General features: G+C 36.3%; 3 protein-coding genes across 4 annotated transcripts; 2 read left to right on the top strand and 1 right to left on the bottom strand.

Annotated features, from left to right (window-relative positions):
• Positions 1-10: 10 nt before the first annotated feature.
• LOC145216730 (importin-4-like) lies at positions 11-25,225 on the bottom strand. 2 transcript variants are annotated; one of them, XM_080084523.1, is made up of 27 exons: positions 25,075-25,225; positions 24,794-24,912; positions 24,343-24,568; positions 24,089-24,274; positions 23,813-23,878; positions 23,628-23,729; positions 23,459-23,542; positions 23,105-23,254; positions 22,926-22,979; positions 22,517-22,626; positions 22,238-22,346; positions 21,928-22,060; positions 20,006-20,119; positions 19,404-19,544; positions 18,834-18,957; positions 18,145-18,256; positions 17,387-17,492; positions 16,858-16,994; positions 16,680-16,782; positions 16,264-16,418; positions 3,863-3,946; positions 2,836-2,958; positions 2,582-2,712; positions 2,026-2,239; positions 1,463-1,640; positions 864-1,001; positions 11-647 (listed from the first exon to the last, which is right to left on the bottom strand). In XM_080084523.1, the coding sequence occupies exons 1-26, from the start codon at positions 25,165-25,167 to the stop codon at positions 874-876; spliced, it is 3,282 nt and encodes a 1,093-aa protein (XP_079940649.1). In that variant the 5' UTR covers positions 25,168-25,225; the 3' UTR covers positions 11-647; positions 864-873. The 2 variants fall into 2 exon arrangements, with proteins under 2 accessions (XP_079940649.1, XP_079940648.1); XM_080084522.1 differs by having other exon boundaries at positions 11-1,001.
• Positions 7,923-8,896, top strand: LOC145216901 (interleukin-17C-like). The gene is made up of 2 exons (XM_080084534.1): positions 7,923-8,249; positions 8,543-8,896. Exons 1-2 carry the CDS (start codon positions 8,068-8,070, stop codon positions 8,778-8,780), a joined length of 420 nt encoding a protein of 139 aa, XP_079940660.1. The 5' UTR covers positions 7,923-8,067; the 3' UTR covers positions 8,781-8,896.
• Positions 11,411-13,314, top strand: LOC145216869 (uncharacterized). The gene is made up of 3 exons (XM_080084532.1): positions 11,411-11,908; positions 12,251-12,478; positions 12,898-13,314. Exons 1-3 carry the CDS (start codon positions 11,826-11,828, stop codon positions 13,157-13,159), a joined length of 573 nt encoding a protein of 190 aa, XP_079940658.1. The 5' UTR covers positions 11,411-11,825; the 3' UTR covers positions 13,160-13,314.
• Positions 25,226-25,240: the final 15 nt, after the last annotated feature.

A 25,240-nucleotide genomic window follows, 5' to 3' on the forward strand; every position in this document is an offset into this window, starting at 1 on the left:
TTGACACAAAAACATGCATAAACCGTTTATTTCAACATATGAACAGCACCAACCATTAAAGGCAACATGTATATGCACAACGCATTGATTGGAACTTTTAGTCGAGCAAACGCGCTGGGTGAAGTACACGGTCTTTTAAGCAATTCAGGTTAAATATTAGTAACAAGAGTTGTAAGAGATTTTTTCACAATACCGTACATTAGCTGTGTGCAGGTTTACAATAAACGTAATATTGTATGAACACGGTCATAGAGAAATACAAACAACCCAATAGAACGTCCTCGCCTAGTTAAAAAAGCTACATGAAAGGATGGTCATGCTTGTTTGTGCAAGAAAATTGTAAGTTTGTTTATGACCACGATGGAGACGTCTCTAAAACAACAGAAACGAATTTAACTTACAGAATGTCCAACGCACAAATCATAAGAAAACAAAAAACAGATAAATAATTAGGAGAGACCATCTTTGTACAAGAAGAATAACATTTTGCACAATAAATAAACTATGTAATGCGGTCAATGATAACATTTTTGTACATTGCCTATTATATTCTTGCTATTTTGCTATTTGAACATTTATAGCCAGGACATGACTAAGTGCCTAGGATTTTTTAATGGGCCAGCTTGAAATGGCAGTCAGTGGTCAATCTGTTGAAAATAATACTCATTAGAAAAACGACAAGGCAAATACAGCTTTTTGTATTACCACTGACAGATTGCAATACCCGTTTCAAGTTTACATGTACAATTGTAAGTCCCATGTTTATCCAGCAATGGATTTACATTGTGGCTAAATGTAATATATGCAAGCGGTATGGAGCCCCTTAACGCTACATGCATGACGAAGAAAAAAGTCATTCTCACGAGCATGTTATTATGAAGAGACAATACGCTCGATAATTCCGCGCGTGTTCTGGTCCAACGCCTCGCAGATACGGTTCATCGCCTTCATATCACGTGATCCCATTTCGCGCAACTCTCTACCGACTGACGTGCGAACATCTAAACACAAAACAAGTTTCTAATCAATAAACTGTTAAAATATGATAAGTAAATTAAATTTCTCTTGACTTTGCTTAACATACACTTATTTAGCAAACACCATTGTGTTATTACTCTACACAATTTGTTTCAGGTATTTTTGCATTCCACGTGACAAAACACCGGCAACCGTTTGTAATATACAACGGTATTTAGCTACCGACACGTAGCGGTCTACAAACCACCCGTAGAGATAATATTTATGACAGGTTTTAAAATTTGGTCTTAAATGCCTCGTACCACCCAAAGAGAAGTGTTTAACCAACATACCAGAACTAGAGTTACCATCTATCCTCACTTTATTGAAACAAACAGCGACCAAAAACCCACATCCACGAGACACATTAAACAAAGTTTTGTTCGTGGGTTCGAATTTCAATTCTGACATCATTTATTGTGACAAACGACGACACAACACTTACCGTTTTCGATCTCTGTGTTCGCGCACACCTGCGCAAAAATGTCCACGATGCGCGTAACGTTGGCTACGTCACTGCCGATTTGTGGGTGACGTAAAAGTCGTGCCAAGCAGCCGTAGACTGTAGCATCTTCGGCGTGATCTTCAACAATGGGCAGTTTTGATAATAACACCGGCAAAACCTAATATATAAGGAAACAAGGTTTTAGTTAATACACATCACAGTTATAGAAATCTTCGTTTTACTGGGCTAAGCCTTTTTTATAACACGTTTGCGCAAACAACTATTACAGTTGGTCACAATTGACACAAGAATGATTTATTTTTTACGTTGTAAAATATTGATAAGTTTGTAGTGTCATAACACAAAACGTACAAATTACAATTTTTTTTTAGTTGATATCGTTTTCACACAAAAAACAGGATTATTTTTAGTTTGTCTCAGTAGCTTTGTAATACATGCTCGACCGAAAGATCGACCATTTCTGATATCTAACGAATACTGTGTAAAGTTCTTATACATGGAACGGCGTGCAAATAACCTTTAACACGACGGTGCTTTTTTACCTGGTCAAGAGGCACGACTTCCTGATTGGCGACAATCATGCGACAAACCGCACCCAGAATGTTGTCAGTGACCCTTCGATTCTTCTCACGTGTCAGTGCAGCCGACATACAACCGAGCACAGACGGGTAATGTTCCACCGCTGCGCTGCCTCCGTTTTTCAATACCACGCCCAGACCGTAAATGGCGTTGTTCCGAACTTCGGCTTCTGAATCCCTGCAAGAATTCATTTAATTTGCTGATGAAAGTTGTAAGGCTGCCAGAATCAAACGTTCCGCATAATCATTTACTTAACAGATCAAAAATGAAAACAGATAATTCAAGGAGTAGGACACCTTCGACACTTAGTTGTAGTTTTTGTGAATTACAAATAGTTAATATCTTGACCTATATACCAAAACAACACACAATTAATGAGACTACTTAAAATAACAGTTGTTTAAACTCTAGTAATCCAATCTTGAAGAGTTTTGAGTAAAAAGTATTTGCAGTGTCTTTAAAAAACAAAATCAAACACGATTTGACAAGCTGATGGAAAAACATTGATATTGATTATACCTTGTGAGAGGAATTAGTCTTGGAACAATGTGCGAAAGTATTTGAACACTTGATCCATCTCCTAACTTGTCCACGACCTCAGCTATTGTACCAGCACCGAACGAACGCTCAGCTACAGTATTGGTGACTTTCTACAGAAAATGTTTAAACTTTATGATAAATGCTGACACAAATGTTTCGCAAACATTAGTTGAACGAATGTGTTTTATTGCTACAACAGCATATCACCCATAAGATAACTTTAATGCACTTACCAGTTTGTTGAGGAAGGTGGGCAGACATGAGATGAAGTAAGGGAGAAAGGCTGCGCCCAGTTTATCTGCCAGAGTGGGAAAAATCTCACCACAATATTCGACCAACATCTCGTCGTATTCCGCCTACAATAATATATAATTTCAAACACGAAATTTGAATGCAAAACATTTGTGCGAATTCTAAGTTTGTTATCGGACATATACGCATTTATGATGCTCATTTATGTACAAATGAAGCATTGAACTCAACATTGATCTTTACTAAAAGCAGGTTAACAATAAATCTTTTCAATCATGTCAAAGTAACGAACATAAACTTATAGCCCGACCGTACTCTTTGCAACAAAATATACTATACCTCGTTAAAGACCATGTTAATGTAACAGTACACAAAAACCTGCCTTGATTCTTTAAGCTTAGGATGTCATGTAAACGAACAATTAATCACTTTAAATGTACAAAGAACAACTTTTCCCACAACTACCTTTTGTCTTTTTACAGATTTAAGACCTCGGTGGTAAAACTCGCCTGGTAAATAGTTTTGTGGTCTTGCACTGCTGCTTTATCTAGCCTACTTACCAAAAATCCATGAACCAGATCATGAAATATAAACTGCACTGACCTGACACTCGATCTGCAAGCAACCATAAAGTTGTCAACTCAACACTACATTTCCCGGTACAGTAATATCTTGAAATAGATAATGCTGGATTGCATCACTGCTAATATGGTCATTGGTGTTATTAAACTGAAAAAATACACGTGACAAACAGAGAAGAGCAGAACAAAACCATTTACAATAGTATTGTTTTGAATCTTGTCCAACACGTTCTAATTAGTGTTCATCCACAAGGCAGTGGCCTGAACTATAGCGAGTTTTAATTCATTTCTCCATAATGTAATAATGTATGAACACAAAATTTTTATAAGGGGGGGGGGGGGGGGGGGGGGTCATGTACACAATCACTAGGAGGTAGCACAGAGATTGGCTAATTTGAAGTATGTCAATACCCATTATGTTAATCACCTGTTGTTCGTCCTCTTCATCTGTCTCGTCGTCTTGGCATGCCGCTTTTTGCTGGAGAACTTGCACCAAGGAGTTCATCAACATCTGTCGGATAAATACAAATCACAATAGCTGGATGAAAAATTGCGGTAAAAGTCATCGTACACAAGTTAGTAACAGTTTGTGATAAGAATTCGTCGACAACCTTTTGTATGTAACGAATCAAAACTAAGATCAGCCAAGTCGGTGTGAACCGGAAATTATTTTATTTTAAATTCTCTTTCCATTACTGTTAACCATGTTTTTTATCCTCTCAATTTTGACGTATTTTCATCACATTTTCTCATTGTTAGGCTACTAATGGGCAACATTGCAAAAAATGGGCAAAAATTTGATCAATTATAAAAACTTCCTTGGACGATTTTAACGATTATCATGCAACAAAAACTATTGTCCACTAGCGAACAGATAAAACATAGTAAATGTTAGGTGTTCCATCAACAACAAAAAATTGGACGCTCAAGTTTGATAGCTTTCAGGGAAACAAAATGTCGTCAAGTCTTTTAGGTTTTGCTAGGGTCGCTAGTCGCTACAACGTTCTCTTATTAGGCCAAATTATTAGGGAGCATCTCTGGTTGACTTAAAAATTAAACAAAACTATCTAATACCAGCAGCATTTGCGATCGTGAAAGCAGTCAAACAAAGTTTACCGCAAAGAAACGTAGCAAATATTTAGTGACAACATCAGTATCAGTTTTAAATGAAATTTTGTTTTCCTCGATGAGTCGACACATTACGTTGTAAAAAATTTCGCAACAAATCGACCTATCGGACAAAATCCCATTACTAGTTTGTCGTTTCGGTTATTACCCAAACGGATTACACGTAATTATACTGATGACCATTCAATTGAAAGAGAAACAAATATTCCGGAAAACAACATCCCATCGCGAAAGCAATTGGCACAAAAACAAACGATTGGTGTTTCTCAGCACATCCACGGAAATGTTTAGCGAGAAAGTGACGGGTGATAAAAACAATGGTAAGGGGGCGAAATGCCCCCTTTCAATCACGTGATGCAGATGACACAATTCGTACACTGTTGCTGGAGGCAACAAACAAATCAAAGATTTAACTCCCTTGTATCTAGTGAGAGTAAGCAAAAAGTGCTATCGCTATAGCTAAATACGTCATTTTATGCTAGTTTAAATGTAAACACAATAGAAACGTTTGTTTTTGTAGTTTCTTGTTTCCAAAACGTGCGCTGCAATGGTGGAATCACGGATTATGAGTAATAGTGAAAATTATTTCATTTGGTTTCGGAAGCGTTCTGTTATACATAAAAGACAGAAGGGATTGCAGAAAGTCAAAACTCAATCTTAAGATAAAAAGAAGTAAAAATACAAAGAATGTGGACAAGAGGTTTGATTTTAGGTATATTTGTGACCTGTGTCTGTTTGTTCCAACTGATGCCCTACTGCACAGCAAAAAGGTGAGTGTAACAGAATGTCAAGATAATACTGCATTGATACTGTTTCCATTTTTTAACACTTATGAAGTGGAAATACAGAAAAAAAAATTTCCACTGGTAATAAATTTGTATAGCAAGATGTTTTGTAGACCTCATAGTTTTGTATTTTTTCTGCATACTTGCAATTTATCTTGCAATATGTTGCAGTGAAGTGGATTGACGAAGATGTACAAAAATCCATACTGATACAGTCTATTAAGTTATTTAAATGTTTAATCCTGTTCACATTTATTTAACTGATAGTTTTTATTAACAAGGCTGCGTTTTCAAGATTGACGCTTTGGCTTGTGTGACGTAACAATTCATAGTGTTGACGTCACAATTCATAGTGTTGATTTTAGAATTAATACGTTTGTGCGGCAGAAAGAGTGGCAAAAATCAACACTAAAACTTATATTTCCACAGTGGAGCGTTAGTGGAGTACTGGGAGATGGCAAGGGTGTTGGGAACACAACCAATGGGGGACAAGCAATTGCCAACGATCAATGTGACTGGACTAAGTGCGGATGAGATAGCGGAACACAAACGCCAGGCGGCCACCACGATTGGGTGCCCCACTTTTACAGAAGAGTACAAGGAGAACGCGCGTCAACAAAGACAGCGCAGTATATCCCCGTGGGAATATGTTCAAAACTATGACAGCCGAAGGTGGGTTGAATTGATCAATACTGATTTGGCGCAAATTTGAGCAAAATTACACAAACGAACCATGCTAACTTTTTAAAGTTGGACGAACACTACAAAATATTGGTGATCACATTTTTTATAAGCGTGTGCAATACTTTTTATTACCTCCTAAAACATATTTACTCGAAACCAAGACTTTTCAGGTACTTTTAGACATCAGCAAGCTCTCGGTCACATTGGCAACTCTTAACTTTTGGACCATAACTATTGGATCGAAAAGGGTTTCGGGATTGCATAAAAGCATTTTATTCGTAAAAACATTTAATTCGGTCCTATTAAACCTTTCGTTCACCCTGGCAAAAATGGCACTCACCCAGTTAAAGGACAGGCATAGACAAGATTGAACGCCTAAAAACTAAACAATAAGTTTTGTTTCAGACCGCCCGGACAACGTTTATTCCTGGATAGCGTTTGTCTGTGCGATGGCTGCATTGACCCGATTTCTGGCTTGGAGGTTAGAACCGGTTTAAAAAGCGTCGGATTAAAACTACCCAGAAACGTTAGTGTGCTCAATGCTACTGGCCAATACCAAATGTCGGAAATCAACGTACAATTTGGCTGCCACTGTGTTGTGCAAAACACGGAATCTTAAATCTACCAAGCTATAGAATGTTTTTTATACATGTGGATTACAATATTGTTGTTATTATTGTTTTTGCTTTTTCCAAATTACACGCACTATTTTTAATAAATATTTTTACAATGTTTTAACCGAATTTTAAACATCTACTTTAGTGTCTTAAGCGTTAGACTGTTGCCAATACACTAAAATGTAGGTTTTAAAGCAATTTTAGACTTGATTTAAATAATTTACTGTTTCAATAAACTGATGGGTTCCGACAGCCTAGTCTGAAGTATCCTAAAAGATTAAAACAGAAATAGTAAAGCTTAAAAAACATCATCCCCTACCGAAAGTTACAAGAAGCAGAAAAACAGCCCTGACTTCTTCACTCTGTGCAAAAACTGTGGATATAGTTGTCAATTGCCGCTGAAACAGAAGAAACCGCTCGAACCATACAAATTAACAGCGACATCCAACGGCCAAAAGTGTTTTTAACTTCTTCAACAATCTAAGTTTCGAAAATGCATCATGACGAAAAATAAATGCATAGATTCTGTTGCGAAATTAGCCTATTGGTAAATGCGGACAACGAAACTTTGTAGCAACTAAAAAAACGTGGTGTTTTTAGCAAGCTTATTGGAACTTAAGGTTTTAAAACAATCAAATATTTTCCATCATAGCCAAATAGTTTCGTGGAAGCAGGCATGTCAAAGAAACTGTCCTCCAAAAAGTTTTCCTGAAATTTGTCAATACAGTTTAATCGTCAAAAGCAACCAGTTAAAAGAATACTTTGTTTTCGGGACTAAAACAAACAGTTTCTTGCATGAAAATGGTATTACCCAAATCAAATTTCAATGGGAAAAATCTGACTTTATGACGTCGCACTGACACCGGCGCAACCATGTGAACAATGGTCAATACAAAATAGCTTAAACAGCACCCGGCCTTTGCGAAAAACGTGCGTAATTCTATTTCTTCCTTCTTCCTACTTCCTACTTCAAGCGATATAAACTGGCACCAACAATAACGTTCGCAAATAAAGTTTCACCACAGACAGCTCCAAGTATTCAAAACATGAAGTTGATCTTGAAGACGATTATGATTTTTATAGTGGGGTTGACGAATGGAATTGAAGTTCATCCATTCAGTAAAGAAACGTGAGAATATTTGCACGTATATTATAATACTGTATTGTTATGAACATATTGCCGATCTGAAGTATATTCAGAAACTTTAGGCATAATCACAAAATGACCGATTGTAATTATTTGCCATTTTTATGCAAGGCGACCAATTTTGTCAACATAATCCCTTAAGGGCATTTTTTTCTCTCGCTAACACTTTTGTCCTAATGGGCGCAAACGTTGTAATTATAGAGCTTTGGCTGATGGACTGTTGGAAGAATATTATCAGTTTGAAGAACTTCTACTCAAGGATCCAAAACTCATGGACACATTGGAAGTGGTCAACGTCACTAGCGATGACGTGGAGACTTCAAGTCGTGGAAAGAGATCAGTCAAAATTCAAAGCTGCCCAGTTTTTACTGAAAGTTACAAAGAAAATGCAAGGTTCCTGAAAGAACGCAGTCTATCACCGTGGAATTTTGTGCTCGATTATGATGCAAGAAGGTGAGTAATAGGAAAATAAAATCTAATTGTTTAGTCACAAAGTCAAACATATTTAATTAAATAAAGAGCATTATTGTTAACGTACGGCACAAAGCATCATCATAAAAATGACAGTGGGGAAATTTGAACTTGACGATCGATTTTAGTGGGAAACTTCACCAAAAAAGGTTAAGAACCACTGTAATAGGTAATATTTTACAACCTTCTTCTGTACATAACATATTCGTTCCACGGTGGTGTTTTGACAAAAAACTGAAACGTCTAATCGACTGACCATTTATCAACATTTTTAGACGAAAAAAGTACATAGCAAAAGCCCAGTGCCTTTGCGACGGCTGCATCGACATTGAAACTGGAATGGAAAACAAAAATATGAGAAGTGTGCCAATGTTTTTGCCCGTTACGATGGAAAACATGTATGGTAGATGCAGTCATTGTATTGAAACGATTCAAGTTCCTTTTGCATGCACTTGTCAATTTCCAGTCACCGAACCTCAATTAACGAAAACTGCTCCTAAAGCTGTTGTTTGATCCCAAACATCAAAACTGATTCTTGGCCTAAATCTTGCATAAGTTGACACATTTTACATCGCAACGTGTTTATTTCTCTGTATTTGCTCTCAAATAAAAGAGTTGTTTATTTTCGAGTTTCGACTGCTCTCTGTAGACCGTTGACTTCACTTTTACTTCCGTTGATTGCTTAAAAATCTGTTGCTAATGTAAAAGTCGTAAAAGACAACAGTGAATCGTTTGTGCAAATATGCAACATTCAGACACAGGCAAAGTTTTTCAAGAAATCACGACAGCAGAACAGACGATTAGATAAAAACCGATTGCAAAAACAATACAAAACCAATAAAGGTGACGATCTCTAAGGCAAGTATTACATTGTAGGGTCAAAAATGACGCTGATGCAAAATATGGTAACTAACAGACAAACAAATATTTAAGTAAAACATGACGATCTTGTATACTTTTAGAATTACGAATGTTTTCAAAAACGCAGTGACCATGGAGATCGTACATCTATAATAACTTATCTGGTTTCCAACCTTTATCGACAAAATGCTGACTTACCACGTCAATATATTCCTCCCCAATACACTACATAGTAGATTCAAAACCATACAAACATCATTTAAAATTGGGTTCTTTATCAACTTCACAGGTCATATTTCCAGAGCTAAAGTGTCTATTTTCAAACCACATGTACAAAATATAGGAAATTTTTCCATCCGGTTTTAAAATACCTCCGTTGGGAGGTATTACTGCGCTTGACTGGGAACCACTGATCTATCTCATTATGCGTTCGCAAAGAGCATCAATTCAATTCTATTTTTAAGTCGCAAAAATCCGGGAATGCAGAAACCATAAAAGTACGTTCAAGTTGAGGGCAAGTAAATTTAATACAAAAAGTTTGCGTAACACATCAATAACAAAATGAGAAATTCGAACGCCGGTCGAAAGTTGTAAGTGATGGCGGAAAGCAAAAACCACGATGGAAACCTCCTTTTATTTAATCACACGGAAGAGTGACTGGTGATACGCATATACCTGTTTTTAAATACTTTTTGATGCAAGCAGTAAGGTTGTGATTTTGTATTTGCCAGTTCATATGTCCCATTTCAGGTTAAGTATGCACACACATTTAAAAGTTTAGCCAACTGACTGTAAGTCATAAAATGTTGAAAAATGAAAAAAAATCTACATGTCGCAGCATGACCACAAGCAAATTTTTTTTTCTAAACAAAATCCAAACCCGATTCAACTGATATCAGATATCTATGTTTTCTGCTTTATATTTAATTTTTGGAATAAAAAAGAAATTTCTAATAGACCTAAAGGGGCAACTGGGATTATAAAATCACTCATGCCCTAAACTTTCCAACAAAAATATGCACTAATAAACTTTCCAAATATTACGTAATAGTACTCTTCTTTACTCTTAAAGAAACATCATAAACGATCATCAAAACATGCCAGATCAAATTTAACTATATTTTCTATTTTTATTTGGCACATAAATAGACTGTACTTTTTCGCCCTTGCTTTTAGTGCGTCGTGTCAATACAATGGTCACGAAAATGCGTCGTTACGCAAATGACGTTGCACGCTCCTTGTATTGAATGCTGACTCAGCGGTATTTTAGGCACAGCGAATATGACATGACAATAAAAATAACGGTATCGGTCTCGGTCGGAAAGGAAACGTGTTTTCCGTTTTGGCATTGGCATTTTTAAAAATAAATACTTATTATATTGGTTCTATTTGAAACTAGGGACTTGAAAATAAACTTTCAAACAAAGAATACCACAAAATCTAATCTCACAAACGGGTAAACTTGAGTATACACTTCACTTTTGCAGCGCGTATGTTTTCACCGAGCTTGCGTATTGCAAAACAAAGTCTAAACAAAGGACAACTATTAAAGACACATTTCAAGTAATTTTAAGCGATTAAATTACAGAACAAAATTTCTTTAAATTTTTTGTATCCTACGCCTCTAACAGATTATTGATTTCAAAATGTCCTTTTAATCTCTGGTCATGGTTAAGGACTTTTTTATTCTGTAAAAAAACTGTTACGACCTCGCGATATGGTTGTCAACCGCGATCAAACAGAAAAAAAACATTCCAACTATTAAAATTCACAGCGACACCCCACGGCAAAAAGGATTTTTTACATCCGTCCTACATTCTAGAGACAAAGCGTTGAAAATCCGTTACGACGATAAACAAGTCTGTAAATTCTGTTGCAAAATGAGCTAATTGTTAAATGCGGACCACGCAACGAAATCTCAAAGTGATACTTGTAGCAACTTAAAAAAACGTATCACTTTCAGCAAGCTTATTAAATATAAAGATTTTAAACAACCAAATATTGTCCATCATAAACAAACAGTTTCTTAAAAGCAACAAATGGACGGTGATTCTAAAATAAGATGTCAAATAAGGGATAAAGGTTGCACCGAAAATTTCCTTACAATTCAACTTTTGAAAGCAACCACTTAAAACAATGCTTTCACCGAGCGAAATAAACTCAACTCAACTCAACTTTATTTTCGGGACTAAAGCAAATAGTTTCTTGTGTAGAAAAGGATTACCCTAATTAAATTTCATTCAGAAAAACCTGATTGTATGACGTCGCACTGAAACCGGCGCAACCATGTGAACAATGCTCAATACAAAATAGCTTAAACAGCATCCGGCCTTCGCGGAATAACTACGCAATTTAAAACTAAGGGTGTGCAAAATCAATGAAAACGTCCACCACTAGTGTAGAGGTTCAATGACTAGTGTAACGGTTTTTTGGTTACGTAACCAACCTAAAGAATATTGGTGATTTGACTCATTTGCTATGATTGAGTGGCCTGCGCATGGCCTTGCTGGCAGATACCTAAAATACATTCATGTACGGCTAAAAATGAGTGGTTTCCGCTGCAGGAAAGAAAGTTAGTTTCTGATGGGCAGGATAAAAAGGGAAAAATCATGCTAAAAAGTATTGTAACAGTTTACAGTAGTTGGCAACGTACAGAAACGTTTAAAGAAGACTTTAAAAAATTACCGAAGAAGAGAAATGTTTAAGCTGATTATTGTTCTGGTGATTTTGGTCGCAGTTAAACCAGATTTTATGCAGGTGGACGCCTGTAGTTTTGAAAGGTACGTTAAAATATTGCTAAATCCAAATGGTGTAACGTTTTTTGTCGACAATCTGCTTTCCAAACATAATACTAATTATTAAATAAAAATAATTGTTGTGGTTATTTTGTAGAACAGGTTTTGCAGGTTGTCATTCTAACTACTCTAACTATAAGAAAAAAAAGTTTAGTAACTATTTTTTTAATTCTGGTACATTATAACAAACGTCATATATTATAACGGGGGTGCATTAAAATTGTTTGAGCTGTTTAAATAAAGAATTCTTTTTTAACATGGTTAACCGTACTTTGGCGTATATGGAAACAAACGGCATATAAGCTCATATCTTTCCACAACCTTTAGCATCAATACGGAAGAATACTGGACCCGAGAAAAGGCGATGCGAGAAAATAAAGCGATACTAAACAACATGGAGACTTTTAAGAATCAAACAGGGAATATGGATCATGTTTCACCGGACAAGAAAAAGTGTTTGAAGCATGTGGAGATGTTGGAAAAGAAAACATACGACGGTCTTTGTAACCGCGTAATGTCACCGTGGAAATACGTGAAAAACTATGACAGCCGAAGGTTCGTTTGACTGGCAAAATTACTAGATCGAAGATAGTTCTTGATGAAATCATATGGCTAATAAAAGGTCAATACCAAAATATAAAGCAATACACAAAACCAAACTTATTGTTCACGGTATATTGTAATAAGTTACAACCAGTTTCCATGTAAACTGCAGCGTGTTAAAAATAAAATCCTTATTTTAACTTTCTAACAACAATTTCCTTGATTTCTTTCGGCACATCATTCCTGTAGACTGGATACCAAAAAAGAAAACATGTCAAATTCATCCAAAAACGCGCAAATGTTATAGCACACCATCAATCGTTCTAAAATAAATAAAAATGTTTGCCGCTAACCAAATCATACATGTAAAATAACGGAGCAGTATTGCAACAATTTAATATTGAATCATTAAACCATCAACATTGCTTCAGGTCCGATGACGATCGTGACATTGTAGACGTGGAATGTTTATGCCGGGGCTGCATGGCAAAAATCGGCAGTGGTGAAAATCCGAAATATATTTACACCGAGCAGTTGGAAAGTAGGCCGTTAAAAATGCAACGAACAGTGACTATGATGAACGGTGAAAAACGAACAGTGTTAGTGAGGGTTGGATGCCATTGTGTGTTTCCTACAGGCTACCGGCCGTCTAGATACGGATTATCAAACGACAAGTTGCTTTTGACTTCTTAATTTCTACTCGAAGAGCGTCAAATTTGGATTTGGAACGTGTGTTGTTGAAACGAACTGCTTTTTCCGTTTTTGGTGATTTTAAAGTGCTACAAAGTTAATTAATTATATTTTTGTTTCGCCGAATTGTGATATTACAGCTATTTATGTATGGACAATTATTTGTGTGTATATGTAAGGACAAGAAAAAGATATAGATTTCACACAACATTTCAATACAGTGGCAATATTTCCTGACAAGTATATGTCACCCGGGATCAGCAATTCAACCGGGTTGCCATATACCAGTGGTTCCCAAACTATGGGCCATGGCCCAGTACTAGGCCACCAAGACATTTTCAATGGGCCACAGATTCGTTTGAACAGATTCTACTGTTTTGTTCTACTGTAGATATTATGCGCTTTGTTTTGAAAAACATAGAATTTGCAAAGAATTCCGAATCTTGTAGCCAAATTTCAGGAGCATGTATCTCATTAAAAACTAGAAAGGTGGCTTTCTGATATACTTCCATTTTATATATTCTATACGATATTTACCAATTTACTATACACATCATTTGATCTACACATATGATTGTTTTTGCAAGCAAAAACGAATGGGTCCCCACACGCGTGTTTGTGCGGATTCACAGTGAACAAACATCCTGGTTATTTTAAGATTTTTAAGGAAAAACCTAATCAACTTTGGCAATAACCCAACTTTAAAAGTTTTGTCCGTATTCTTTTTGCATCATTATTGTTATATAATTACACACAAAAAACAGTAAATAAGAACGGGAAAAAGACTTTTAATTTAATCTTTGTCCTTGATATTGTCGTTCAAGGTTAGTTTTTAAACACAATTTTCCAAAACTGAAAATGTGCTTGATAACGTAATATAACGACATAGCATGCTGTGCAAAAACAGCTGATTTCTAGTTACCGACACAGACTGTGTCGTAAAACGTCCGTCCGGACGTCAAGCTGAGCACTCCCGCTGCATTCACCCGCCTTTATCGTAAACAAGCGAATTACTCCCTTTAGAGTTGATACGTCTATCTGACTGACAGTGTACACATATTATGGGCTATAAAAGTAACTATTTGGCCGATTAAGGCAAAATTTTAAATACTGAACGATTAACCTACTGCAAACAATTGTTTAACATTTCCGCACATTAGGTCTTGTATTTTGGGCCTAAAACTTATTATTTTGGGGTTTAAAGGGTAAAATGGGTGAATCCAATAAAAAGTTACAAAATTCTTTAGAATAGCTTACATTACACCAACCAACAAAGCATGAAACCCACAGATTATGTACTTGGGTCAGTACAGCCGTTTTTAATTTTTTTCATTTTGGGGGCCTGTGGGTGAACCGCTGGGTCGTTTGGGGTCAAACTTCAGGAGGATCAAATTTGGATTAATAACTAACATCTGTCCAAATTTGAATACATTTAAAGCACTCTTTCTTGACCAAACGCATTTAACAAACCAGCGTTAGACAGAAATGAAAAATTAGGGGTTTAAGGTGTGAAAGTGGGTAAATCGAAAAAAAGATACAAAATTCTTTGAAATACCTTATATTGCACCAAACAACAAAGCATATCACTCAGAGATGCTGTACTTCAGTAAGTATAGCCGTTTATAAAGAAATACGTTTTGGGGGCCTGTGGGTGAACCGCTGGGTTATTCGGGGTCAAACTTCAGGAGGATCAAATTTGGATTAATAACTAACATCTGTCCAAATTTGAATAAATTTGAAGCACTCTTTCTTGACCAAACACGTATAACAAACCAGCGTTAGACAGAAAAAAGAAAAAAGAAAAAAAGAAAAAAAGAAAAAAAGAAAAAAGAAAAAAAAATACGGACAAAAACAATATGTGTCCCCTTCTAGAAGGGGACCCATAATAAATTGCTAGAAACCATTTCGCCTGCTTTTGAGTTATTTTTTGTGCCCAAATTTACAGTACGTGGTGAGCCACGAACCGCTATTAAATATAGACATTGGGCCACAGACCAAAAAAAGTTTGGGAACCCCTGCCATATACCAAACACTGCGGTTAATGATTTCATACACCGTACTACAAGTCGAATAGTTTTGATTAATAAACAAGTTTTGTATTCGTTAGTAACCAAACGTAACACAGCCGGGGCACAAAACACAGACTGGAAATACTACGCTAATTTTACTACAAGAATTCAAATTGCAATTTATCTTTGAGTTTTGCCTTTCAATTCGAAACTACGTGTGTTTGTCATGTATTGCCTTTTGTGGTTAGTTTGGACGCAAGGAAAGCTAATGATGAATTGGCATTTTAAAACAAAAAATAACATGCACCGCCTGCAGACAATTACAACATTTATCAACGTCATTGTCAAATCTTTACTTACGCCAAACAAAGCGTTTTTTCCAAAAAAGGAGCAATAAAAAAATGTTTGCCACGTTACCGAGAAGTAAATGGAATTATTTACTACGGGTCACAGAGACTAGCTATGATGGCAACTATGACACACGCTCAAGCCAGCTCACTTAATGCCAGACGTGACACACTAACACGTACATGTATTTTGGCAACCAGGCGTCATTGTGACAGACAATAAACAAGGGGACGTCCTGCACTATACAGCTTGTCATAAAACCTGAACAACCGTATTTTGTCCTTTCTAGGAGGCAACAGAATGAAACAACTGTTGCGGAAAGTAAAAAGGCTAATTGTTTATCGTTCTAAAAAGCAACGTGCAGTGTATAGCACAATTTGGCTGATATTTTCAGTTTTCATTGCTAAAGGACGTCGAAACATGGGTACAAGGAATACATTTTCCGCCCAACATTTTAACAACAACTGGATTATTATCACATTATAATACCAAACATGTGTAGTGTTGAAACACCACATCTATGAGCTACGCGAGTTAAAGGAACATAAAGAATCAAAACAAAATACCAATCAAAAGATCTTCATTGTAATAAATACAAAAAAACATATCTATAATAGTTTTACTAAAGGTAAAATCCATAAACATTATCTTGAAGACAAAAATTAAAACAAGAGTTCATGAAGCAAACTTATGTGTTACAAAATAACCTTTACAAGTGATTCAACCGAGTATTCTTAAATTGCTTCTAACCTGAAGATCCTGTTCTTGATTCGCGAACGTTTTGACACCAGCGGCGCTGACGAGCTCCTGTGTGGTGGCGATGGTTGTCATGACGACAAGCCGCTCCGGGTCGTCGGTGATTGTCTTGCAGAGGAGTGGAAACAGTTGCAAGAGAAAACTGGCATCTGAAAAAAATGTCACAACCAGATTAGTTGCTAAATTATACGCCGATTTTTCACAGACATCTGTCCTAATTCTCCACGTACCCATTTCCGTGATATATATTCTACAAGCTTAAATCTAAAACCGAATTTATAAATATCTTTAGTGCAAGTAAAAAAAAAAAAAACTTAAAGTGGTGTACTTTTGTGTTTGATTTTTTTAAACCAGAAAATTCCCAGAAAAACAAAATTGATGACAACTCAGAACACAAAACAACAACTTACAGTTCATATTCTGTTCCTGATAAGCAGTGACAGTAAACTGGCCACAGGAAGCGATCGCAGATTTACGAACGTCTGAATGCGGGAATTCGATCTGCTTGAAAACCTGTTTGAACCGGTTTCAACTGGTTAGCGCGGTAATGAAAACATTACATAACGAAACAGTTAATTGAAAGAATACCTCGTTGAAACAATCGCATAGATACACTGCAAACGACTTTGGACAATACTTAGCGAGATCGCCCAACGTTTCACAGGCGTCCGCCTTTTCGTCCATGTACGAGTTTTCAACAGAGAACGCTTCGACGAGGTCTGCATCTAAGGTACAACACACAAACAAAATCTTAGATTAGCTTCCGATCGCATTAATCGCTGCAGCTAGGCAAGACTTAGCAACCTTTCTTTTCTTGTTAACAATCTAAAATCGGAAAGGCACGACAAGAAAATGAAAGTCAAAATAGAGGCAAAATTGCCTTTTTTGAAAGTCTCTACGTAGGACTCTTATCTGTTCCACAGGGGTTCTGCGAACCCACCCACAGTAGGGAGTTTAAACGGCGTCTATACTGTAAGTCCATTGCTCATATTGGCGCTAAACGGCGAGCGTTAATGGTTGAAATACAATCCACTGGACTCGACATACAAAACTAAGTGAGGATCATTGCCTCAAAATTTACTGCTGATGAAAATGATTCGCTGCCTACATATCTTACCATCATCGTCTTCATCCTGTCCGTTTTCGAGGTCAGTTTCCGTTGAATCGTCCAGAAACGAAAAATCGGCTTGCCCTGGAGTGTCACTGTCCTCGGAGAAATGAGCCTATTAAACAAATATATCTTAGGTGTTTTATCCGCTAGACCTCTGGATGTTAAGCAACTTTATTGCAGTTGAAGCATAACTAGTTAATAATACACTTAATAAATCATTTTCTATGCCTTTAACATCATTATGTACTTGTTCTTATATAGTCAACACTAGGGATGCGCCGAGCCGAGCCAGAACCCGAGTACTCGGTACCGAGCATCGCTGTTTTTGATGCTCGGTGCTCGGCCGAGCAGTTGCACAAACTGACCCGAGCATTAAATTTGCATATTCATGCCCTACTAACATACGTAACTAGTGTTCGAAAGGGTGTCTATGAACAAAAACAAGTGATTTTTCAAATGTATAAGATTGTGGAAAAACGTGATACACTGCTGGTGACGTAAGAGGCCTTGTAGAGCTAAAACGTAAAAAGGGGATTTTTTGTGACGTCACAATGCACCGAGCATCTCACGTTAATGCTCGGTGCTCGACCAAACAGAACATTTGCAGTTTTAGCACATCCCTAGTCAACACTGCAAATTTTACTTCTGCTCATTGACCAGCTGTTACTGCAACATTGTGTTTTTGGTTATCCGAGGGTCGCCTTGCACTAGTAGGAAATTTATTTAGCGTATTATCATACTACCGGGGACTTTCGCATACTTACAATAACACCGTCCGTCGATTGAGCAGATGAAACGAGATTTTTGACAATCACTTCAAGAAATGGGGCCATGTTTTCACCTACGATACTGGCCAAGGCAGAAAACAAACCGAATCTGGACAAAAGAAAACACGAACAAGTTTACAATTTTTTTAACCACGATCTAGTTCGGGCGTTAGTCAAGCTGTTTATGCGTTAGGGCAGTGGTTCTTAAACTGTTCCGGATCACGTACCACCTGACAACTTTTTGTATCGCTGCGTACCACCTAAAGTCCTAAACCCTGTTTGAATGGATAGACCAAGAAATAAGGCCCATTTTCTCAAACTTGCCAACTTATTTAGCAGTTTCAAAAGAATGTCCAAAACACGAGTTTCGCCCAAACCAGGGCTGGTCAGTTGGGTCTGTTGAGTGGCAATTTAGATTGGACTTAAAATTAGGTATCGCAGAAAGTTACTCGCGTAACACCTGACAAGTCCGGCGTACCACTAGTGCCACAGTTCGAGAACCACTGCGTTAGGGTAATGAAGCGGATATTTTTATTGAGTTTTAAAGTCATTTAATATAAAAAAAGTTTATTATAAAGTTTTATTGTTTCAGTCTAGAAAAAATAACATAATATTGATAGCAATATGCAACCGTTTTTTACAACTAACATCGAGTAAACTAAAATACCCCAAAAAATTGTACTTACGCTGCTCTCCTTAAGTCCGGATCAGAGTTGTCGGTTGTGACAAGATTCATACTTAGTTTCAGGCAATCTTCAGCTAGTTGCATGTTTGACTTTCCTACTGTGCGCATCAGCACTCCCAAAGTGTCTGTAACATAGAAGTCGATGTTTTTCTTAGACAACATGTTTTTTATCTTATCGATTTTTTTGTGACATTGTACAAAAAAGGGTAAATGTCATTTGATATGAAAAAAATCAATGTTTTTCAAACCTTTCTTTTTTCTGATGTGTTTGTTAATTTTTCAATTCGGAGCTACAACCAAAAAAAATTCAATTTAGACGTTCAGGATACTTTACGTAAAGCATAATATTCTTGGGAAATGGGATATATATTGCGCCAAAATATAGATTAAGAAAAATTCGAAACCTTCCAACCTGTGATGCAAAAATAATTAATTCCAAAGATTTTTTCTGCAACACGATTGGACCTTTATCAATTTGAAACACTGTTACTGATATAAAACACCCGCGCAACACAAAGCTCACAAACAACGCGCAATGAGTATACGACTCACTGAGAATCGAAAAACTTACCCAGGGCTTGAGTGTGAAGTACATTGAGTTGTCCCTCATCACCTTCTTCCTCTTTGCTTCCTCCCATGGTGGAAAGGCATTCCTGCAGAAGTTGAAGAATCTCTCCAAGATACGGCTGAATGTTCTCCTTTGCTGCATTTGCTGTGAGTATACATGATCGGATAATTTAGAAAAGTTAAATTACGTTTACTGGCATTTTACACATATTTTTCCACATTTACTCCGTGCTTCTAAAACGCCGTTTTCTTCCTGTAAGGATGAAACGCTTTCGCCCTTTCATACATAAATTTTCAAACTGTTTTACTTATTGTAAATATGCAACTACAGACGAAATGCATAACCCAATCATTTTTAAGCAATGACCAGGGTTAAGTGATAATCTGGACGTTTTTTAAACAAACGGCTACGATTGGGATTTACAATCTCTAACTGATTCATATGTATTAAAATCAAATTTAACATTAAAATCCAATATAATTCCCTTCGTTGTGGAAAGTTGTTTTTTCCAGTCATATTTATTGTTCTTCCTCGAGCAAATTGAAAAATATGACGAAGTATTGAGGCCAAAATACGTATTTTCCATGTTTACGAATAATACTAACCTACTGCCCCGATGGCGCTTACAGCCAACTCCTTGGAGTGAATATCATTGGACGATCGAAGTGATGCAAGAAGATGCTGCGTGAGTTGGTCCAGGTACGGAAGAATGCCTGATTCTGTTACAGGAAACAAAATGAAACTACTACAAGGAACAAAATGAAACTGGCTGATTTTATAACAGTTATGTTGCTATATCAATAAGTTTATTGCTTGTGTATGTTTACCTATTACCAAACGCTAGATAAACTTATTTTTCGGGAAAAATGCGCAGGACCTTAAATGTATGGACGGACCAGCAAAAAAAATAGCGGTTATATTACTTTTTCGTGACAACAAAATATTTTTGCCTGACTGCTTTACGTTTAGATTAGACAATCGTCCTTCAAAACTAGAAGGATGGCTTAGCACATATTGCCATTGCACATACACTATAGCATATTTTGAAACTTTATTATATTTCCTACACTTATTTATATTGGGTCCCATATTAGCCATCGTCTTTTATAACCTTGGTTGTTTCTGCAAGCAAAAACTCATGGGTCCCCACACATGCAAAGTTGTAGATAATGCATTTCAATAGATAACAATGAGTAAGTAGGATAACTAATTGAGGCCCAACACACACAAACTTAAAAGTAGGAAACCACAATGACTCAATCAATAGTACTGCAAAATTTCAGTCCAATCTGCCAACGTTTAAAATTTCAACCACTAGAGGTGTTTTGATCAACAACCGTTAATGTTTCTGACGTCAAAGGGCTGTTAACAACCCCCGAACTGCAATGGCGCAATAACGATATACAAGCTATCCATACTTTACAAGCTATCCAAATTTTAGCCAATTCTGACATTGTTTACAAATTCACCCCTTTTAGGGGGCTAGTGGGGTAAATACTGGGGTTATCCGGACAAACAAAGTGGGATGCACATCTACATAACTATATCTACCATCTGTATAAGTTTCAGCCACAGCCATCAAGCATTTGATGGCAAAACGAGTCAGACAAACTTCGGGGGAAAAACTATTTTAGGGGGCTAGCTGGGTAAATACTGGGGTTATCAACAAAAACAAAGTAAAATGCACATCTACATACCTACATCTACCATCTGTGTAAATTTCAGCCGAATCCATCAAACATTTGATAGAAAAACGAGTCGGACAAACTTCGGGGGGAAATACTCATTTTAGGGGGCTAGCGGGGTGAAAACTGGGGTTATCAACAAAAACAACATAGGATGCACATCTACATAACTACATCTACCATCTGTATAAGTTTCAGCCAAATCCATCAAGCATTTGATGGCAAAACGAGTCAGACAAACTTCGAGGGGAAAATACCCATTTTAGGGGGCTAGCGGGGTAAATACTGGGGTTATCAACAAAAACAAAGTGGGATGCACATCTACATAACTATATCTACCATCTGAGTAAATTTCAGCCAAATCCATCAAACATTTGATGGAAAAACAAGTCGGACAAACTTCGGGGAAAAAATACCCATTTTAGGGGGCTAGCGGAGTAAATACTGGGGTTATCAACAAAAACAAAGTGGGATGCACATCTACATAACTATATCTACCATCTGTGTAAATTTCATCCAAATCCATCACGGATCTGATGGAAAAACGAGTCGGACAAACTTTGGGGAGAAGAAAAATGAAAGAAAAAAAAACAACCCATTTTGAGTAAAATCAATATGTGTCCCCTTCAGGGATAATTACTGCAATACAGAATACTACAATAATCCATCCTTTTTGTGACGCCTTAAGCTTAAAGCGCATGCACCACCAACAACCATTTGCAAAAACAGCGTTAAGCATGCGTCATAGATCGTTTAAGGACTGTTAAAAAGTCAAAAATTTCCAGACCAGTTGTGGTTTTGGATCCTATCAACGGTGCTGCAGAAATTTATTTACTTTGTACCTAGGTCTTCAACAAAATTTTCCAAAGCATAGTAAGCCCTTGTGATTCCTGAATCTTTGCCTCCACCACTGAGTTGTTCAAGGAGTGAGAAAAGAATTGGCATGACTTGTGGTGCGTACTTGCTTATGTCCGGCTAAAAATAAAGACAGAAACACGTTGAGAAAATTTTTCTGCAGGATCAGCTTTGAAAACGGTTTCGCAAAAAAGCTTCATGGTAACATTTTATCAAATAAGTTTCACTTATTGGAACATTCACAGCTTATAAATGGTGAAACACTTTTTTGTCACATTATTTTATTGTGGTAGTTACCTGTAAATGCTCTGAAAATTGCCCCATGGCAAACATTGCAGCGTTTCTCACTTTTGGATGAGGATCTGTTGCACCTCGACAGACTGTCTCCACAAATGAATTCAAATGACTAGAAAATGCACAAATAAATATTTTTAAGTTTTTAAAAATTCTCAATCCCAACACAAATAATACCACATAAATCGATAAAAATACTGAGTCTTATTAATAGAAAGGATTTTTGAGAAAGATTTTACCAGATTTGGCAAATGCAAACAAGTATAATGTAACATGTTTTACTTGTTTTTGATAAATTCAGAAGTGCCCTCAGCAAGACAAGCAAGTGTGAGTAATAATCCTCTCTTATGTTCATCATTGCCTTGTGACAAGCAAGTTGCAACAAAAGGAAGCTGTCATAAAATGCATTGCTTAGTATTGAGGTAAATTTTATTCAGCATTACTTCATGGTTTGCATAGAAAAGGATATTCGTTGCTAAAACATAATCACCTATAGATATAGAAGCTTTATATTAATTGCTTTTTTTGTCATAGCATTTGGCCATGTGTATTATATACTAATAACTACCAAATAATGTCTCAAGAGTTCTTAGCGCAATATACTTGGAATTTTCACAACAAAATATTGCACATTTATCAGTTTCAAAACAATGGCTTTGCAAATCTTTACGAGAGAACTAAAAACACTTACTATTTTGGCATAAAGCTTTTCTGGAGGAAGATGCAATGCCATGTCATCAATCACCTAAAACAAATCAGATTTTAATTTTTCAAGCAATTTTGTAACATCTTAAAGTGTACAATAACAATGTGCACAATAAAATGTTAATGTTTTGCAAAAAATACAGATGGTTTTGGTAAAAAACTTGCCTGTAGACATGATGCTAAAGGAGTTTGAGTTTCTGCTGAGTCACCAATTAACCCTGACTCATCATCGTCATCATCATCACTGAAGGGGCCAACAATAATTGGACAGATGGTTTGCAAAATTGTACCAATTAAATCATGCTTCAAAATTGCCTAAAAACATAAAATTAGCATCAAAACTATAAAAGCTCAACAGATATTTAAACAAAATTAAATATTGAGTTATTAGAGAAAACATAACTAGAAAAAGGTTTAAAGTTGAATTGGACATGGCACACAACTTTATAATACAGACCCAGACATGTGGCAACAACTTATGAAAATGCCCCAAGAACTTAAAATCTTTTGTTGACATACCTTCTTTTTTATTTTGATCACCCACTGAAGAAGTGACAGGGCTCTAACACGGGTTTCATCCTCCAAATCGGTGTTTTGAGCAATCTACAACAATAAAAGAAATGATATTTTTAGTTTTGTAGTTGTGTTTATTAATGAGTTCTGTAAGATTAAAAATACATTAACTTACTTGTAGTGAAAATAAAACTAAATCCTTGACATATGGTGCAATAAAAGCAACTTCAGTTTCAATCAGACTTTCGAATATCTCAATTAATTCAGCTGCCCGACTCTGTTGAACAGAATGAAACAAATCAGAAAAGCTATCTTTTCCAATGTCAACCAATACTTTTTGGTAGGAATATCTTTGCTTACCTCATCAACCTCCAGTAAAAGTTTCACAACCTGGACAGACTTGGGTACAAGGGGTCTCACAAATCTCTGTATAAAAAACATAGAAGATATTATCATGCATGGACACCTTTCAATACAAAGGTAAACAGGTGCATCAACATTATCAACATTTTGTCTTTAATAAATATATCAAACAGAACTTTCAAAAACCAAAATATTTTTCCATTGTTGTTTGGTTGAAAAAAGTACACAAACTTAATACAGTTCTAAATAAAAATACATGAAATAGTAACTTACTGCCTGATCATCGCCAAGAAATGGAATTAATGAATTGAAAGCCTGGACAGCATAATATGCTGACTCGGCATTTTGAGCAAGGTTGGTGCTTAAAACCTCCATCAGCAGGTTCAATATTGGGTTGTATTGGGCAGACAAATGTTCAGCAGATATGTCACAAATTATGCTAAGCAGATGAAGAGCATGCTGGAATAAAAGTGTGGTTTATACACATTTTGTCATTAAAATTGCCCAAAAATATTGGGGTATTTTACCTTCCTGTCATTTTCATTGGCACTTTGCACACCACTTTGAATAAACATCATGACTTCAGGCCAGGAGTCATTTGAGGAAAGTTCATATTTTGAAATACAACCAACAACTTGCATAGCAGAACGAAGTGCATTGTCATCTTTCTCTAATGTTAATTGATTCAATAGTGTTTGACGAAAATTTATCTTTGTTTTGTAGTCAAGAGTTTTCCAACTTTTGTTCAGTTTTCTAAAACAGTTTGAAAAAAATCTATTCATGTCACCTTTTCTTGGCATATATATAAAAAAGTCCCATAGCAAAAAGTAGAATTTAAAAAGAGGGGCAAAATGATGGTTTATGCATAACCCACTAATTAAAAATTGCAACATAGGTGACTTTGTTGCTTACAAACAGACAACATTTTTTAAGAAACATGACGGTCTTTAAAAAAATCTATGTGAATTTAACACTTACCTTCTCAACACAACAGCCCCAAGTTGTCTGACTTGTGTTGATGGATCATTTGCCAACAAAAAAGTCAGAGCTGGCACAAACATGGAATGTTGGCTTAATTCACGGAGCTGCTTGGTAGCCTAAATGAAACACACATTGATTACTTACAAAATAGCATAACAAACCATTTAGATACAACACAATATTAGCTTTCCTGAAATTTGGTCTAATTTTCAACCAAAACGCAAGAAGAAATGGAGGCATGCAATTTATATGATAAATATAACATTCGTAATACAAACCTGTTCAATTGCAGTGGTGTCAGGAATTTGAAAGTTTGACAAAACCTGACTGAGATGCTTAACCATTTCTTCGCTGATACTGTTTGCATCCATTGTTATGGTAACAAAAAAATTCCTATTTCTACAAAACTCTAACCGACAAAAACATACGCTTATATAGTCGTAA

The sequence above is a fragment of the Phallusia mammillata genome, chromosome 1, assembly GCF_965637545.1.
Source record: "Phallusia mammillata chromosome 1, kaPhaMamm4.hap1.1, whole genome shotgun sequence".
Classification (NCBI taxonomy): Eukaryota; Metazoa; Chordata; class Ascidiacea; order Phlebobranchia; family Ascidiidae; genus Phallusia; species Phallusia mammillata.